The following is a 17,362-nucleotide window of genomic DNA, read 5'->3' as shown; positions in this document are numbered from 1 at the left end:
TAGCTATTTAGACACACAGCTCTACCCTAGCCTTTAATTTAAGGGAGTGGTGGTGGTGTATCTGCTCTTCGTCTGAGCTAGGGTGGTGGTATCTGCAGTATGTTAAAGGTTTGACCATGTAATTAATACAAGTAAATTTGTGACTATCAATCTGATTTGAAAGCCTCTGAGATCTGTGAATGGTCACAGCAGACACAAAAGGCCAGGGCTTAGGTTTGCCATGCTCATGTGAAATAAATACTGCAGCAAAGAGTCAGAGAATTCCTTGATCGCTATTCCTGCTAGGTCTGAATTCTCTATTTTGGAAAGGAGTTAAAAAGCAGAGATGTAAGGAATTAATTTTAAAATGTTTTAGCTAGATCATCGTTTTTTCCCCCAAGGCCTCTGCCATAAGAAGCCTACTCTGCATCTTCTGAAGGTGGACATTACTGTTATTAATAATGAATCAAATGATTTGACTTGAAGCAAGCTGGATTTCTCATGCTTTTGTTATGACTTGCTGTAGACAGCTTCAAAGATGCGTCTGCTTCTGTCAGCAAAGAAATCTGCCGTTGCTGTCTGTGTGTGTCTCTCGTGATGGTTTGAAGCTTTGTGAGGACCTGGGCGAAGTGCAGCCCTCAGCCCTGTCCTGACCACAGGGGACACCTTCAAGGGAAATCAGCCCCCCCTGCAGCGGGAGCTTCGTGCTTGTTGTGAAAGCTTTTCTGCCCACTTGCTGACAGAAAGCAGCAATAATGCAGGCTTTTTCCCTTTCATCACCTGGACTGTATTTTTTGGTCCTGCCCTTGTGTTCTTCTGTCTGATTCACTTCTCCATAAATATATCCTTTGTATTGACATGTCTCACTTTCTCTTGTTGTGGTGGCTCTCCTTCAGGTGATCAATAGGTCTGTATTAATTTAACTGGCCACGTCATTGTCAGACTTGTTAAACAAATGGACCTTCTTTGTTCTGTGCTAAATCAGCCTTTATTTTTCCTTTTGAAAAGGGCTGCCCCAAAGGCTGAAATCCAGGAGCAGAACATGTACATGTCAGTGGTCTTCCCTGTATTACACACCGTCGCGGATAGCTCAGTGTTTGTCTGGCTGAGTGCCTGCGCTGACCTCAATTCAGTTATCTAAAAGGATGATTTTCAGGCTGTCTGCCTGAATTGATGAGCCAAGAAATATGTCTAAATGAATTGGCACCATCTGGGCAGCCTGGCACTGGAGCGGAGAGAGGTGGTAACGAGCTGCCATCAATTAGAGGAAGTCTCACGTCATTAAAATGACTGAGCAGTTGGTTTTCTTTGGTGTTCCTTGATTCACCGCTGACTCGGGCAAGCCCCTGAGTCTCTCTGCTCTTGCAAGAGCTTCCACCTTACACTAAAATATAGCAGACAGGCGGTGGCTTCAGCGTGGGATGCGTGTCTCGGGATGCAGGCAGATGCGCAGCTTTGGATGCTGCAGGTCCAGGTTGAGGTCGCTACACAAAACACATCCCAGCTGGTGAAGAGCAAAGCCCCCCTTGGCACAACTGCATATGGAGCTGCTCCCTGGCCCACTTCTGTCACAGCCATCTGCTTTAGCTGCTTTCCTATTGTGCTTTTTCCTCCCCTCTCTCCCCCTTTTTATACAATATTGCTGTGTTAGAGCTGGAGCGGGGAGAGGTGTCAGGTCGGTTGTGCTGGAAAATTAGAAGGGACAGAAGCTTCTGACACGAGCAGGGCAGCAAATTCATGTAGCTCTTCTCAAGTCAGGGAAATTTTACTCTGGTTCAGGATCCGGCCACTCTCAGCAGTAGCTGAGAATGAGGGTGTCTGTGTCACTTGATAATGTTATTCAAAATGCAAATTAATATGAAGGCTCAGTGGAAACATTAATGGCTCTTAAAATATTGAAAGTGTCCCCAGATAGCAAGATACTGACTCCTCGGTTTCCCAGCTATGCTTTTTTTGCAGCCTTTCAAATGAACTTCCAGTTTATTGTGGAGGCTGGAAGAGGGAAGGAATGAAAAAAAAGCCCCACAGAAGTGAGCAGATGTGTTACACACGTGTACCAGAGCGGTGCAGGTGGGGCCACAGGAGCTCTGTGCCATGGGGCAGGAGGGACCTTCTGCCACCATGCAGTGAGGGCAGTGGAGCGGCTCCCACCGTGGTGGCCCCAGGTCTGTGCTTTCTGCCCAACCTGATGCTTTCTGTGTAGGTGCTCCTTGACGTGCCCTGGGGCTTTGGCTTTGTGCTAGCTTTTGTCAGAGCGGGAATTTGGGGAATTTCCAAGCATCTATTAGAGCTCTTTAGGGTAGAGGCGGAAATTGGAGAAGGAGCTGCTTTATTATTTTTTATAAATCCCCTTTTTTTCCTTCATCTTTCCATGCAATCCCAAAGTTCCCTGTCAACAGAAAAAGTCTGACCAAGGTTGATGCGCTCCCCTGGCTGCTTTATATCCTGTAGTAGAAAAGCTCCTGGGGGACAAAGGCAGTAGCTCCTGTGTTCAGTGTGGAGGTGGGGGACAGATCTTGGGGCTGGAGTAGCTTCTGGGAATTTTCTGTCCTGCAGGATGGATGTGAGCTCTCTTAGCTCATTTCTGCCCCTTTGGAAACAAAGTTTTCTTGGAACAGGTAACTGTAATCTTCTAGACTAGGGGGCCTTCGGGATCCTGTGAGGGGCTGGGATGTGCTGGAGAGAGGAGCCGTAACAAGGCGACCCCTTGCAAGGTGCAGGAGGTTAGAGCACCCGTGCTTGGGAAAGGTGCTGCTTGTGCAAGAGTCGAGTGTGAGATGGTCTTTGCATTTCATCTGTAGGGTAGTATGCTCAGAGTGTGTTCTACCAGCAACTTCAAATAAGCCACTGATGAGCTATCATAATTGATCTTATTAATCTGAGACAAGTGTCCGAAATCTCACATGTTTGTTCAGGATTGAGCCCTTTGCTGTGCCCCATTGACCTTTAGGCATGAGTTACCCCAGACATAGCTGGAGTGGTGTTCTCCTTCCCCCTGCCTCTTGGCCATCCAACCCTGAGATCAATACTGACTTCAGAGGGTGATAATCCATTGCAGCATGTGCCCAGGAGAAGTGCCAGATGTTGGTAGAGCAGATCCTGCGTGGCTGGGGGTCTAGTGGGCAAATCGTGGCATGAAGAGAGGGTGGTAGGTTTCTGTAGGCTGTGTGACAGAAGGGCTCAGCCTAGCAGAGGTCAAACCCTACATCTGGGTGCCTCTGTTCATTGACAAGCTTGTGAATAGATTTTTTCCTTTTTTTTTTTTTTTTTTCTCTTCCGTTCCCCACTCCCTTGAGTGGTTTACCCATCCTCGGTTATGAAACATATTGCCTGGCAATTCCAATTTATTCACGGTGAGAAATGCTTCCTCCTTTGAACTTTCAAAGGCCGCCTACATAATGGGAACACAGTTTATCTTCCATGCACTCTAGGCAGAAAGGAGAGTAATACTTTCAGCCTCTTTTGATCCTCGCTGTGAAGGGAGGCAGCGTGGTTGATTTTGAAACACGGAGAAGATCTCTTGAAAAGGGCCTGTGGGCTGCATCTGTAAAGCAAAATTTTTGCCTGTGGACTGTCAGTGTATGAGCTTATGTATCTCTGGAACTGTTCTAGAAAAAAACATCTGAAGCTGTGGCCATTGGGTCTGTGTTGCTTTAGAAACAGCAGCATAAAATCAGCCTCTTTTTTTTTTATTTTCTTTGAATTATTTAATTCCTCTTCCTCTCCTGACTTCCCTTATGCTAACGACAGCTTTCTCTCATGTCTCTATTAAAGTAGGGAATGCAAAATTGCTGGGCTGTTTGAGGGCTACACAGAGTAGTGTGTGGCTTGAAAACCACAAGCTGGGCTGTAGCTGGAGCCAGGGTTTAAGATGTGGCAGGTAAAGTGTGTGCTGATGGCTGTTGGAGGTGGAGGCAAAAGCAGCTGACAAAGCTGGAGCTTAACCTCAGCCCCTGACCTATCCTTATGTCTCTATCACCTCTAGATGAAAGAACAAAAGCTACTTTATTTGCTTCTCTTCAACTATTATAAAAACATAATAATAATAACCATACCACAGCTAAATTGAGGTGTATTCTTTTTACTTGTTGCATAAACAGCAGCAGCCCAAGGCACTGCCAAAACACAACCTTGTTTTGTGGGAGACAAAAGGAGAAGCAGTGGATCAGCTCCTTTGGGTACCAGTTATTGCAGCGAAGCCCTGATCTTCCAGTGAGAGCTCACTGAGCAGAGAAAACAAGGGAAGTTTGGCTTTTCTAGAGTAAACTTCTCCATCAGAAAAACCTCTTTTCTGCAGTGACTCTGGGATCCACTTGGTTTACTTTAAGCTTTAGAGAGCAAGAGTTTACTAGTTCTTTATGTGCATGTAAGGAGGTGATTTTACCATATTCCCTAAATTTGTAACGCTTCAAGAATTTCCTGTTGTGGGATGTGTGTCATTTCGAGTGAGAGTGGTGAATAGTTTGAAAAAAAAAAAAAAAAACCAACAAAAAAAAACCCAACAACAAAACCCTGGCCTCCCAACATCCCAGTACGTGGTGGTGGGGCAAGAAGGGGCAGAGCTAAAGTCTTTCCAGTTCAGGGAAGGACAAAAGCCTGATTTTCACCTGAATTGCAGGTGAGTTGAAGACAATTTTGTGGTTAGCCATTTGCAGTCTGTCCTGGCAAAAAGCTTCCACTTCCTGTGAATAATGAGGCTATAGAGGGAGAAAAGCCAGTATTCGGGAAAGACAGCGAAGGGAGGTGGAGTCAGCATCTTGCAGAAGAATGTAAAAAAGAAAAAAGGGAGGAAAAAAAGAAAAGCCTGAACATACTCATTATTATGTATTATTTGCTGCTGTTATAACTGCAATGTCACAGGTACATGATCTCATCTGACCCTGCTGTTTTGCCCTTTTTGGCATGTGGTTGACTTCTGTGAACCTGGTAAATGGATATTTTTCTGTCTCAAAGTATTTCCTTATCCTCTTCCTAGAAACCAATACTTACCGCACCCCTCTTTATGGGCAGCCCTCCTGGTGGGGGGAAGATGATGCCAATAACAAGGAGGACAGAAGGCAAGAGGAACATTACTCAGGTAATGGAGGTGATTTGGGGTGGGAGAAGATGGGGGAGGAGGACACAACAAAATTTCTGCACGCTTTTGATCTTTACTGTGTGAAGCCATCCTTCTTCAAGGCTTTATAATTACCGTTTTTGTTGTGCTCCTACTGCACATCTCTATGTTTAGATTGCTGCTGGTGAAACCAGAAAAAGGGAAAATTAAAATGTTTCCCCTAAAATATTTCAACATTAGAAACAGCAGTTGTGGAATGATTCGGTATGGATGAGAAAGCCCTCTCTAAGGTTGATTGAGAGTGAGTTATACAGCAGCGCTGTGTCTGTGATTGTACGCAGCCCACCTGAATAAATCATCCACTGTGTCTCCCAGGAGTTTCCTATCTAAGAAGCCCTTGGAGAGCTGATGCATTGACGGGATTTGATTGATGTGGAAGCAATCTGTTTCTCACCTCGTCATCCTTGGAAGCAATTTAATCTTACCACTCCTGTTGTTGTGAATCTATATGCATGAAAAATACATCTTTTTTCACTTGTGCAGTAAACATGATGTTTCTATCAAGCATATGCTTTACTGCACAAAGAAGTGTTTTATTTCAATGCACGTGCAGCGTATCTGTTCTGTAGCAGAGAGGGGCTGTGATTAGCAGCCCTCCCAAGAGGTCAAAATAAATGTGACCCTCTAGCTGAGAAGTTTGGGTACTGTTGGGAAAAAATGTGATTTTATCCTTGGTGATGTTACAGAATTGGGTGTTGCTTCAGCAAATCCATGCCTGTGATTAGCTTTACATATTCAAATTACCTTAAAAAGCCACCAGCCCCATAGGTTCTGTCAAAATACAACCGTGTGTGTGTGTGCTCAGCTCTCTTTGGGGAGCAACGGAAGAAAGGACAAAAGTGAGTATAACAAGTAAGCAATGATTTCAGTGATGAGGCCAGAGTACAAAGCTATCTCAAACAGAACTTGGATTTTTTTTTCTTTAATCCGTTTCAGCAAAATATTTGTGAAATTTAAGATTTTCTTGCCTTTTTTTTTTTCCCTTTTCTAGAAAGATCAAAAGAGATAACCCAACATGAAGAGGAACTGAATGGTAATATTTCAGCTTATAGAGATGCCCAAGAACAATCAGTGTTTGGCTTTCGGAGAGAGCCAAGTTACTTTGAGATTCCAACTAAAGAATTTCAGCAGCCATCAAAATCTCCAGAAGCACAGGTCCATGAGATTCCAACAAAGGATGTTGATGCTGTCGTAGCCCCTGTTGTACAGAGTCATGCCTCTTTCACCATTGAATTTGATGACGGTACCCCTGGTAAAATAAAAATAAAAGACCATGTAACTAAATTTTCGCTCAGACAGAGAAGACCGTATAGTAAGGAACCAGCTCATACAGAAGTGATGTCAGCAGAGAGCAAAGTGGCTGACTGGCTTGTCCAGAACGACCCAAGCTTGATGAGACGCCAGTCTTCAGGAGATGATGTGTACAGTACAAAGAGTGACCTGCCGGTTCATGTGAGGACGCTTAAAGGTGAGTGAATGTCATGTCATGTGGACATAGTTCTCTGTTGGCTGTGCAAATGCAGCATAGTAAAGGGGGAAAACCCTTCTGTCAAGGAGAACTGGAATTAATTATCTCTGCTCCAAGTTTGCAAGATGAAGAATATTTCTTTAATGACTGTTAATGGTTTTGCATATGGCTAGCATGCTTTCAGCTGGCCCTGAAGTTGTCATGTGTGATGTTGGCCTCAGGACACTCTAATCTGGTTCCTCTACATCTATAATGCCAGCTCAGCAGTAACAGTGATTTTAAAAAAGAATTTTGATTTTTAAATGTCTAAAATAATTTCCATGTGATCAGGCAGGCTGGTAAATGCAGGTATTTCAGTGGATTTTCTTCTCTTGGCTTCTTCTAGCTGGAGGAATGACTTTTCTTTTTAGCTGCAGCTCAGAAGAGGCTAAGTGTGATCATCCTGGTTGTTGTAGTGACCAAAGGTCATCAAAGACACGGAGACCAGTGATAGATTTGAGATATACATGATCACCAATGGAGGAAATCGTTGTGCTTGTAGTGACAGGACAAGGGGTAATGGTTTTAAATTGGAAGAGGGGAGATTTAGACTAGATATAAGGAGGAAATCCTTTACTGTAAGGGTAGTGAAGCACTGGAACAGGTTGCCCAGGGAAGCTGTGGCTGCCCCATCCCTGGGGGTGTTCAAGACCAGGCTGGATGGGGCTTTGAGCAACCTGGTCTAGTGGGAGGTATCCCTGCCCATGGCAGGGGGCTTGGAACTCGATGATCTTTAAGGTCCCTTCCAACTCTAACCATTCTATGATTCTAAGAAGGTTTCTTCTCTTAAACTAAAGCTTCTCTGAAATCCTGCTCAGTTCAAAAACTTAAGGTTTCATGGACCTGTGTCCTGTTAAGTGTGTCACTGTGGGGAATTCTTTGGGGATTTTTCAAAGGTCTGAAGTGTGGTTTGGAGCCCAATTCTTAGAGCAGCTGGTGGGACTCATGTGATTCTCATGTGACTTGGAATATAGTTTGCAAGATTTGGGTTTGCTTGAATGTCTCTCTTGGGTCATGTACTGAACAGCTGGGAGGAGACCACCGATTCCTGCATTCTCACTGCCTTGCAGGCCTCTGGAAAAGCTATTGGTTTGAACCACAACATTAACTGATAAAGTCATATTGAAGGTTACCGGACCTACTTGTGCTTGAGGTCCTTCTTAAACAAAAGCAACACTTTGTTTTGCTTTAAAGGAGTATTTACTTGGTCCTTGTTGGAAAAAAACCTCCTTGTAATATGAAGAGTTTTACCTATTACACCTCCAACTTGCTGTTTTGTGTACAGTTTTTTGAGAAACCCCTATGGTCAAAATGGTCTCATATATCCAGCCCTGGGGTTTGGCATGGCATGGCAATGGAATTGTTTTGTTGTCATTGCTTGTTTCTAGTTCTTCCCGATAAGGGACAGTGTTGAGGTGCCCTGCCTGACTATTTAGGGTTGTATTTTCAGTCTACTGTGACTGTGTGATAGACGGGTTTTTGGGTTTGGGTTGGGGTTTTTTTGTTATTGTGATATTGGATTTTGTTGTGCCAGGGATACAAATGTGCTTCAGTAGTTTTGCTCTTTCCTCTTGGAGAAAACTAGAGAGTTAAGCAGCTGCTGCTCATCCTAGGATTTTCCTGGGCAACGCACAGGAATTCTAGACCGACTGCATTTGCCTCTTCACAGTCCATAAGGCATGGAATGAAGCTGAGGTAATTTAGTGCGTAATTTGCATATCAAGAAATCAACTCTTTGGACATTTGATTAAAACATAAAGTGTTGGTGGCCTGAGGAGTTTCTCTACCTCTGCTTTGGCAGGGGACGGGGTGTCATTTATCTGCGATAGCTGCGTAACGTGTTCTTCTAGCAGGGCTAATTTGGAAGATGTCTTGGAGGCTACTGCTGGCTGCCTACCAGGTTTGGGTCTTCAGGATCAGAGATGCCCACCGTTGGGGTTCTTCAGTAACATTTGCCCTTTTTCAGGAGCAATGTAGTGAATGTAAAGTCTGGTCTCAAGACTAGAGAATTCAGGTCTTAGCAGCTTGAGGGGATGTGCATGGGGCATCCTTGGGTACGGTGGGTGTTTTTTTCCTTGTGTCCTCACCGTTTTGCATTCAGCAGAGTTCTTAGTCAAGACGCTTTAATTTAAGAACTTTCCCTTCCAAGGACGAAGCTTATCAGCCCTCAGGGCACAATGCAAAGTTTGCTGGCTCCCTTCATGAGGGTGTTAGGAGACTCTTCAGAGGACTGACTCTTGGGTTGAAATGGATCTTGTATTAAATTCTAATCTTTCACAGTTAACTCGAGGTAATAAATGGTCTTCATCCATGTGTCTGGAGAACTTGCAAAGTAGGTTTGAGCAGTTTTCCTTTCAAACACGTGGTATTTTAGCCAGTATATCTTGCTGCATATTACAGTCTAGAGCGCAGAGACCTCTTTCCCCGTTCTCCCGATGACAGGTTCCTGGTCGTTGACTGAATCGTGTTGTGTGCCTTCACACCCGTTTCCTTCTCCAAAAAAAGGTTTGTTTTTTGTTTTATTTTTAACTTTTTGTTTAACTTACTTTCTGAGAGTCCTGAACTAAGGCGCTGAGGGGCAGAGCATCACTGATACAAAGAGAAGGTTGTAAAGATGGTTGTCGCTAACATAAGTGAAAATAATTATAAACTTATTTAAGCTTAGTGAACTCTAAGTAACGATTTAACCTTTGCTTGGCTGGTGATAGGGTGGTGGAATTCATGGGGGTGTCATGGTGCGATTCTTAAATCTTCAGGAAAAGTAAAGAATCCTGCAAATTCACTTTTTTTTTTAGCTTCTGGTTTATTTTCCTCTTGTAGAGTGGGGTAAGGTGGGTGCTTGGAGCTGCATGAACTTGTAACTTGCTGATCTGGTCTTTCATCCTGGGGATTTGGTTTCATGGGATGCAGCGTGCGGGGTTTATCTACTGATCCTGCAGAGAGATTTCTGCTCTGTAACAGAGAGAACCTAATGTGGGGATCTTGGACTACAGTAATTGGGCAGAATGGCAAAATAATGTCATCGTTTTTATTTAAATGGAAAAAAAAGAAAGAAACAGAACGTGAAGTATCTAAAGCAGTCAGCATTACAAAATCAGAAACCCTTGAGGTTGAAATGATTTCTTGAATTGGTTTTTAATAACTTGATTATTAAAATAATTGTGAAAATTATTCACAACTAATTGTGCTAAGTGGGGTCAGGGGACAGCTGCCTTCTCTTTTACTTCCTCTGATGGGATGCAATCCCTGTACCACAGCGGGTGTCTTTGGGGTTGTTTAATCCTGTAGGATTTTTCTTTTCTTTTAACTGAAAAGATAAATTTCAACTGGGAGGTAACGACAGGGCCACAGCAACCGAGAATATGAAAGTCAAATCTACGTACCTTGTCTCCAGGCAATAGGCACGAGGACGGGACGCAGAGTGACTCCGAAGATCCCGTGGCACCCAAGGCAGAGAAGGAGACGACGACAACGACGACGGGCAGCGAACGCGCGACGGAGCAAACCAGGCTGCAGCGCCAGATGAGGCGTGATCCCCACGAGATGCTGCACAACAAGCAGGCCTTCGTCATCGAGTTCTTCGAGGACACGCCGCGGAAGAAGCGGTCACAATCCTTCACTCACAGCGCTCACTCCTCTCAGAGTGACACCGATCCGGGGCTGAAGACCAAGGTCGAAAAGCGCAAGAATGCGTTGCCGGCGGAGAAGCTGGGAAACGCCATGCCACCATCCCACCTTGGGGCCCAGGCGGGCAAGCCCAATAGCAACTCCTCTGGGACCCAAAGAGCTAGCTCCTTCAAGAGGGAGAAGACGGAGGATCGGATCAACTCTTCGTCCTCTTCTGCTTCCAGATCATCAGCCAAAACTTACGGGAGTGTCGGGAGGAAGTCTAAAATGGCTCAGGATTTTATGGCCGAGTACTTGAAGGAGACTGCTCAGTCTGGGAAGCCAAGCGCTGAGAAACCGGCACCTCTGCCTACCCCGGTAGCTCCACGCGTGGTTATATCGTCAGAACCAGAGCCTGCCTCTGCTCCACCTCCAGAGGTAAAGTCTGCCCAGGGCAGGAGGAACGATGAGGAAGACAGTGTGAGCGAGACGGGCACATATACCATCGAGACAGAGTCGCAGGATAAAGAGGTGGAGGAAGCGCGAAAAATGATAGATCAGGTAAATGCTACTTTTCTGACCTCGGCCAGTGAACTGAGGGCTGAAGGCTTGGGCTTCTGCATGTTGTCCTGGAGGGCCTAACTTCATTGGATGTTGCCATGAAGGACTGCTCCCTTTTGAATTGGATGCAGCAGGATTTATGGTTAGGGGTGGGAAGTCATCCTGGGTGACCTGTGTTAGGGATAGGCCTCGAAAAAACAGAGGAGGCTTTAGAAAACCCCAACAAAATAACAAAATTACAAACAAACAAAAAACCCACAGAGTACAAGAAGGCAAGGTGTAAACCCGTAGCAAGGAGCTGCCTTGCTTCCAAAATGAGATTTGGATGTAAAAGTGCAAGAGTGGGTTTTCTACCTGTTTAGAGGAAAGGCAAGAGGAGAACAAAGATGGGGCTGATGCTGCTGAGATCCTGGCTGGGAGCAGCTCTGCTCTCTAGGACGGCTCCCAAGCCTTTGCCATGGCATTGCATCGCCTCCTGCCCGCTGTTACAAAGATGGGGAGTTGCTGCCCGTCACTGATGCAGCATCCCTGGGTACGCCCAAAGGAAACGGAGGCCAAGGGCTGGTGCTCTTGATCCTTCACGAGCCGTAGTGGTAGGTGGTTCTGTATTTGATTGCGCTTGGCTAGAGAGGGAGTGCTTGCTGCCAGGGCAAGTGGCAGCTCGTCGAGATAGCGAAGGGTGCGGTCGAGGGCAGAGGCAATCCTAGATGAATCTATACTTGTTTGGATTTTGCAAAGTGAATGGGAGCCTAAAAACAAAACCCCAGAGATGAGGGAGAGGCTTAAAAAACCCACCCAACTAAGCAACCTCAGGGCAACCCAAAGTTTGGCTGCTTTTCAGGTTTAACTTTCATCTGTGGTCTATTATGAAAACAAAACTGGCAAGTTGCTATGAAGATTTAGTGAAGTGTAGGCAGGAGGATGGTGAGGTTTAAAGGAAGCCTTAATTGAACCTGGCTTTAGAGCTTTGTATACAGTGTTCTGTGAGCCTGGATCCAGCTTCCCTCATTTGTTTATTTATTACATTTGTTCCTTACATTTCATTTGAAATGTGATCAGAAGCTTTCAGGGTAGGGTTTAAGCCATAGCAAGGCCCTAGTCCTGACATTAGATGATTAATTGTTCTGGTGGGGAAACAGGAGGAAAAATGCCACAAAATTGCAATTATTTCTGGCTAGTAGTCTTGGCAGCTGTGGCTCAGGCAGACGTGCTGGCCAAGTTCTGCTCCTGACTCTGCTGTAGACTTGGTGCAGTGCAGACCTGCCACTTAGGAAACATCGCTGGACCTCAGTGTTTCTGTCCAGGAAGAATGATGGTATGAATTTTGGACTTGCTGAGGTTTTGAGGTGACTCTGCTTCTTATTCCCTTTACTATTGCGCACAGACATTTTTTTAATAGAAGTGAGTGTGGAGACCTTGATGGTTATCTCTGCCCAGCCTACGTACCCTCTGTGGTAGCATTGTCCTCTGAGCTTATAGTCAGGGAAGAGAAGCAAGTCCTTCTGAGGTGTGGGTCTTGGTCACCCCCCCAGGAAGGCCTGTTTATCCCCAGAGGGAATCTGGCCAACTAGTTCAAACACTCACCCGTCTCAGACGTGCATCCAAAGCAGGTCCTCACGCTGCTTTGCTCAGCCCACTTTCTGCTACAGTCTGTGAAAGACCCTGGAGATGGAGCTTTCCCTTTTTTTTTTTTTTTTTTTTTTTTTTTTTATTCCTAATTCTCCATGAATGAGCTGGTAAATAGCTTTCCTGACACTCATCCTGAACTTCTCAGGGCTGAAAAGGGACTCCTTTTCAGTGAAAGTTACTACTGTTAAAAGCAACTCACTGAAATAATGAGGGTGAGAGAAAAGGTGGGTGTGAGTGGGATTCTGTGAATAAGTGTAGTTAGAGCTGCTACTGTGGAGTAGAGAAGAAAAATGATTTACATAGTTTGTATGGAAGCGTTGGCAAGTGTTTCTGGCCCTTTGGGATCATAGTTTGTGTGTGACTGTTTCATGGATTTGGATTTTGGGCTAATATTTTTCTAGTTTGTTTTTTTTTTTTAAATCTTTCATGTGCAAACACCTTTTCAGGTTTTTGGTGTTCTTGAGTCGCCCGAATTTTCCAGAATCTCTTCAGCCTTTAGACCAATAATTAAAGGTGAAAAAGACGACTCCAGTTCTCATCAGCATCTAATCAGTGAAAATGGCACTAGCCAGAAGTCACCCTTGCTCCAGGCATTTGCCTCAAAACCTGTGAGTGGGTCTCAGGCTGATGCGCAGGTACGGGCAGTCCAGGTGGATTTGCTGGGATGGTGGAGGTGTAGATGGGTTTTCTGTCTGGATGGAAATGCAATGCGTGGATTGATTTCCATTTTGAGGAGACTGAGTGATGTGTGTATGAGAGGAAAGATGTTGCGGCTGGGATTTAGTTTACAAACCCTCTTTCTGAAACTGCCTTCCCCACCTTTGTTGTAGGTGTCTGCAGCATCTCAGGGGAGTCAGAAGTGGGTGTCCAGGTGGGCAAGCCTTGCGGACAGTTATTCTGACTCTGGATCTGTCTCTGGGCAGGGTGATGGAGGTGCAGGTAAGTCTCATCCTGACATTACTGTTTGAAAGTGGCTGTATCTAAATCAGGATGGTATGAAAAGCAAGAATTAAGAGCTTCTGTGCATCTGGCTGTGACTTACTTCTGGTTTAGCTAATGTACTTGGGGTGGGAAGGACAGAGTGAATGGTTCCCAGTGGAGTACTGTGTCCAGTTCTGGGCTCCCCAGTTCAAGAAGGGCAGGGAACTGCTGGAGAGGGTAAAGCAAAGGGCTACAAAGATGATGAGGGGCCTAGAACATCTCTCTGATGAGGAAAGGCTGAGGGATTTGGGTCTTTTTAGTCTGGAGAAGAGAAGACTGAAGGGGGATCTGATCAACACCTCTAAATACTTAAAGGGTGGGTGTCAAGAGGATGGGCCCAGTCTTTTTTTAGTGGTGCCCAGGGACAGGACAAGAGGCAATGGGCACAAACTGGAACATAGGAAGTTCCATCTAAACATGAGGAGGAACTTCATGGGGTGGCAGAGCACTGGCAGAGCACAGGCTGCCCAGAGAGGTGGTGGAGTCCTCTTCTCTGGAGACATTCAAAACCCACCTGGACACGTTCCTGTGCAACCTGCTCTGGGTGGACCTGCTTTGGCAGGTGGGTTGGACTAGATGATCTCCAGAGGTCCCGTCCAACCCCATATCATTCTGTGATTCTGTGAGTAAAGATTGAGAGAGCCTCTGGTTTGCATTTCAGAGTCATCCAAGAAGTTCTTAAGTGTTATGTTTGACATGACTAAAGGGCATCTGGGAAGGAGAAAGATCGTAAGGGCCTTGGGTGTCAACTAGCCCCAAGTAGTGATTCTTTAGGCTGCCTTATGATGCCAGATGAAAGCCCTTTGTGAGTTGTCTTGGACTTAATTGCTGACTTGCAATTTGGGGCGTTTTTGTGGGCTTCTCCTGTGTCTGGCTGTACTGAGAATTTTAGGCCGTTCTGGGGTTTGCTGTTGATAAACAGACTCAGTATACTAAGATTAGAAGAAACCTTTGTTTTGTAGGTCACTGCCACTGTTTTCACACTGTGTGAGAACCTGACTTCTGGAGCATTTGAATATTACCATAGTCAAATAACCAATTATCCTGGTATTTAAAGGTGATATCAGATGTGGAGCCCTGGGCACAGAATGAGAAAAATAAGAACACTTTCTATGAAGTGTGCCCATGCTGATAATCCCACCCAGGCTGGGATGGTGAGCTCCAGTTCACAGCTTCTTCATTGTTTCAGGGTCTTTCTTCTGAGCCTTTCCTGTGGGATGTGATCACCTCACAGAACTTGTACTGTGAAAAATACCACCTATTTAGTCAAAAGGGCTACGTTGTATAGAATGGTACTTTAAAACACTGCATCACTGCAGTAGTTTTTCATCTCCTTCCCATGGCCTGATTTATGGTAGATTGATGTCAGCAACGCCTTTAGCCTCTAAATGTATGTGCTTGTACTGAGAGGTAGATTATGGGAGAATGAATCTGAAATCCTACCTTGACAGAGGGAATGTGTTGAGCACTCTGATCCAGCAAAGGAATTAAGTACAATTTTACCTTAAATGTCTATGTTGACAAACCCGAGGGACTGAGCAGGAGCCAGGCCGTATTGGTGTTCCTATTACGTAAAAGCTGAGTTATAAGCATGTGTCTTGTGAGTGCTTTTGTGGATTTGCACTTTGCAGGATCAAGCTCTTACTAAATTAAAAAAAAAAAAAAAGTGATGTAGTTGTACAACAGTTGATTCTTGTCCACTTAACTTCTCTTCAGAAAGCAGTGTAGCCCCAAAACCTGGGGAACCAGAGAACGCCATGCCCTTGAGAACAAGGCGCCTTCTTCCCCAGCTTCCACCAAGTGATAAATCAGACAGTCCCATGCCTGCTGTCCTGGTCTGCCAGGAGTCCTTCTCCGAGGCTACCAAGAGAACCATTGTGAAGGACCACTGTGTGGAGGCCTATGGCGATTCCAGCAGCCGCCTCTTCATCCAGGAAGAATTGGATCCAGACAGCCTCAGCGATGCCAGCAGGTCTGACGATGGCTTCAGCACGGAAAAAGGCAAAAAATATAAAGAGAACAATAAAGTGCTAGAGCAGATGGGAGAAGATGCGAAATCGGAGAGTCGGCAGCCAGGAGCCTCCCGGGTCTCAAACGTGAGAGTTGTAAGTGAGCCAGTTACTGCTTCGTTCTACATTGGAGATGACAGCAATGATGTGGGGATTCCCTCCAAGCTTTCCCTAAGCGTGTCCCATACTCGAGCAGACAAAGACAGCAAGGATCAGGAATTTTCCTTCAAGTCTGCTAGCATGCCAGTTCCTGGAAAGCCACCCGTCAAAGACGTCAGTGCTTACATTAATGCAGCAGGAAAAGTGGTTATTTCCCTTCATCAGAGTCTTCCTCAAGACCAGGAAAACATGGCAGGAAAGGAGACATCATCGTTTGTCAGACAGGAAAGTTTTACCAAAGATAAATCAAGCAGTGGTGTTCCTCAAAATAAACTCCCGCATATTTCAAGTCATCCTCTGCTTAAAGATTTAGAGGCTGTTCGGTCAACCCGTATGGACTTTGGTCAGGAGACTCATCTTCTCCTTAAGGACACTGAAACGGCCTTGGCAGCACTGGAAGCCAAATTACTTGGTCAAAGCCAACAGCTGGAGCCCTCGGAAACTGCTGGTCAGCTGGAGGACTCCTTGTCAGGGGACTCGGACGTGGACACCGCCAGCACGGTCAGCTTGGTGAGCGGCAAAAACGTCCCGACAAGCGCCCCAAAGCGCAAAGCCATTGCAAGTTTGCAGAAGGAGAAATCGTCCTCCACGCCGTCCATCCAGGAGCAGTGCGGGCAGCCGAGCGCTCGGGACAGGCTGACGGAGAAGCGGAAAACGCAAGCACCGGAGGCATCAAACCGCACTGAGGCCACCAAACGCTTCCAGATGAAGCGGAGCGCTGGGGCTCGAGGGTCGCTCGACTTCACAGATGACGAGAGAAGCTCGAGCCTGCCCTACTTGCCGGTGCCTGATGCGGTTGTGTCTGACCATGAGCACTCGGTAACCCGGCCAGTTCCCAGAAGGAAACCTTTTACTCAGGCTGCCAAGGAGGACCACAGCAAAACGACTTCCAATGTGCAGAAGATCCAGCAAGTTCTCACCCGCTCCAACAGTTTATCCACCCCACGGCCCACGAGGGCTTCGAAGTTACGTCGTGCCCGGCTGGGAGATGCTTCCGACAATGAGTGTGTTGATACTGAGAAAACATCCTCCAACGCTGAAGCTGCTGCTTTGGCCTCCAAGCAATCCATGGAGACAAAGAAGCTGTCCCGGCTGGACATCCTCGCCATGCCGAGGAAACGGGCAGGTTCGTTTACGGTGCCCAGTGACTCTGAAACGGCTCAGTCGAGGTCGGGGTTTTCGGGCCGGAGCGCGGAGTCCTATCGGAAGATGGGTATTTCGGAGGTTAGAAACGCAGCGAGGAAAACGGCGGCTGCCGCCTCCACGAAGCAGCCTTTCAGCAGGACCCGTTCAAGCAGTGTCAAGTACTCCTCCTCGTCCAGTAAGTGCTCGTGCTTTATGTTTCTCCCCCATTCCCCTCTTTCTGATTTACAGGCTGCACGTGATTGCCAAGGATTGGTATCTCAGTAATAAGAGCCCTACATCGGTGAGTACAAAAGTCTGCATTAACGAGTGTTACAGTGGTTGAAATTTCTGTGGGTTTGGAGCAGGGCATCTCTCAGACCCAGTGAGATGTTATTGTGTTGATATTGCAAACAGCTGCTTTTCTTCTTCTTTCCCCCCCACCCTCCCCACCCCTCAGTGAATTTGCTTTTTAAGCAACCAGTTGCCATTTGACAAGAGCATGTTTGCTATTTTTCTGTTAAAAAATGTAGAATTTAGTGCCTTTCCGGTGCTATAAGGAATTCTGTTCTGCTTTTCTTTGACTTCTGAGAGTCAAAGTTTGCTCCAAGAGAGCTTATTATGGTGTTGATGACAGCTCATGTCGAAGGTGGAAGTTTTGAAGGCATCTGAAACAGGAAAACAAGAAATAAA

General features: G+C 45.9%; 1 protein-coding gene across 1 annotated transcript in view; it reads left to right on the top strand.

Annotated features, from left to right (window-relative positions):
- CEP170B (centrosomal protein 170B) overlaps positions 1-17,362 on the top strand; it is a 56,149-nt gene that overhangs the window by 23,629 nt on the left and 15,158 nt on the right. Inside the window, exons 6-12 of the mRNA XM_074148769.1 lie at positions 4,955-5,056; positions 6,087-6,563; positions 9,045-9,107; positions 9,997-10,769; positions 12,845-13,033; positions 13,229-13,337; positions 15,096-16,868. Coding sequence (XP_074004870.1) covers positions 4,955-5,056; positions 6,087-6,563; positions 9,045-9,107; positions 9,997-10,769; positions 12,845-13,033; positions 13,229-13,337; positions 15,096-16,868 — 3,486 coding nt within the window. The remainder of the gene's footprint in view (positions 1-4,954; positions 5,057-6,086; positions 6,564-9,044; positions 9,108-9,996; positions 10,770-12,844; positions 13,034-13,228; positions 13,338-15,095; positions 16,869-17,362) is intronic.

This window comes from Numenius arquata, chromosome 6 (assembly GCF_964106895.1).
Source record: "Numenius arquata chromosome 6, bNumArq3.hap1.1, whole genome shotgun sequence".
Taxonomy (NCBI): domain Eukaryota; kingdom Metazoa; phylum Chordata; class Aves; order Charadriiformes; family Scolopacidae; genus Numenius; species Numenius arquata.
Note: the sequence above shows the minus strand (reverse complement) of the source record. Positions and strands in the feature narration are given on the sequence as shown.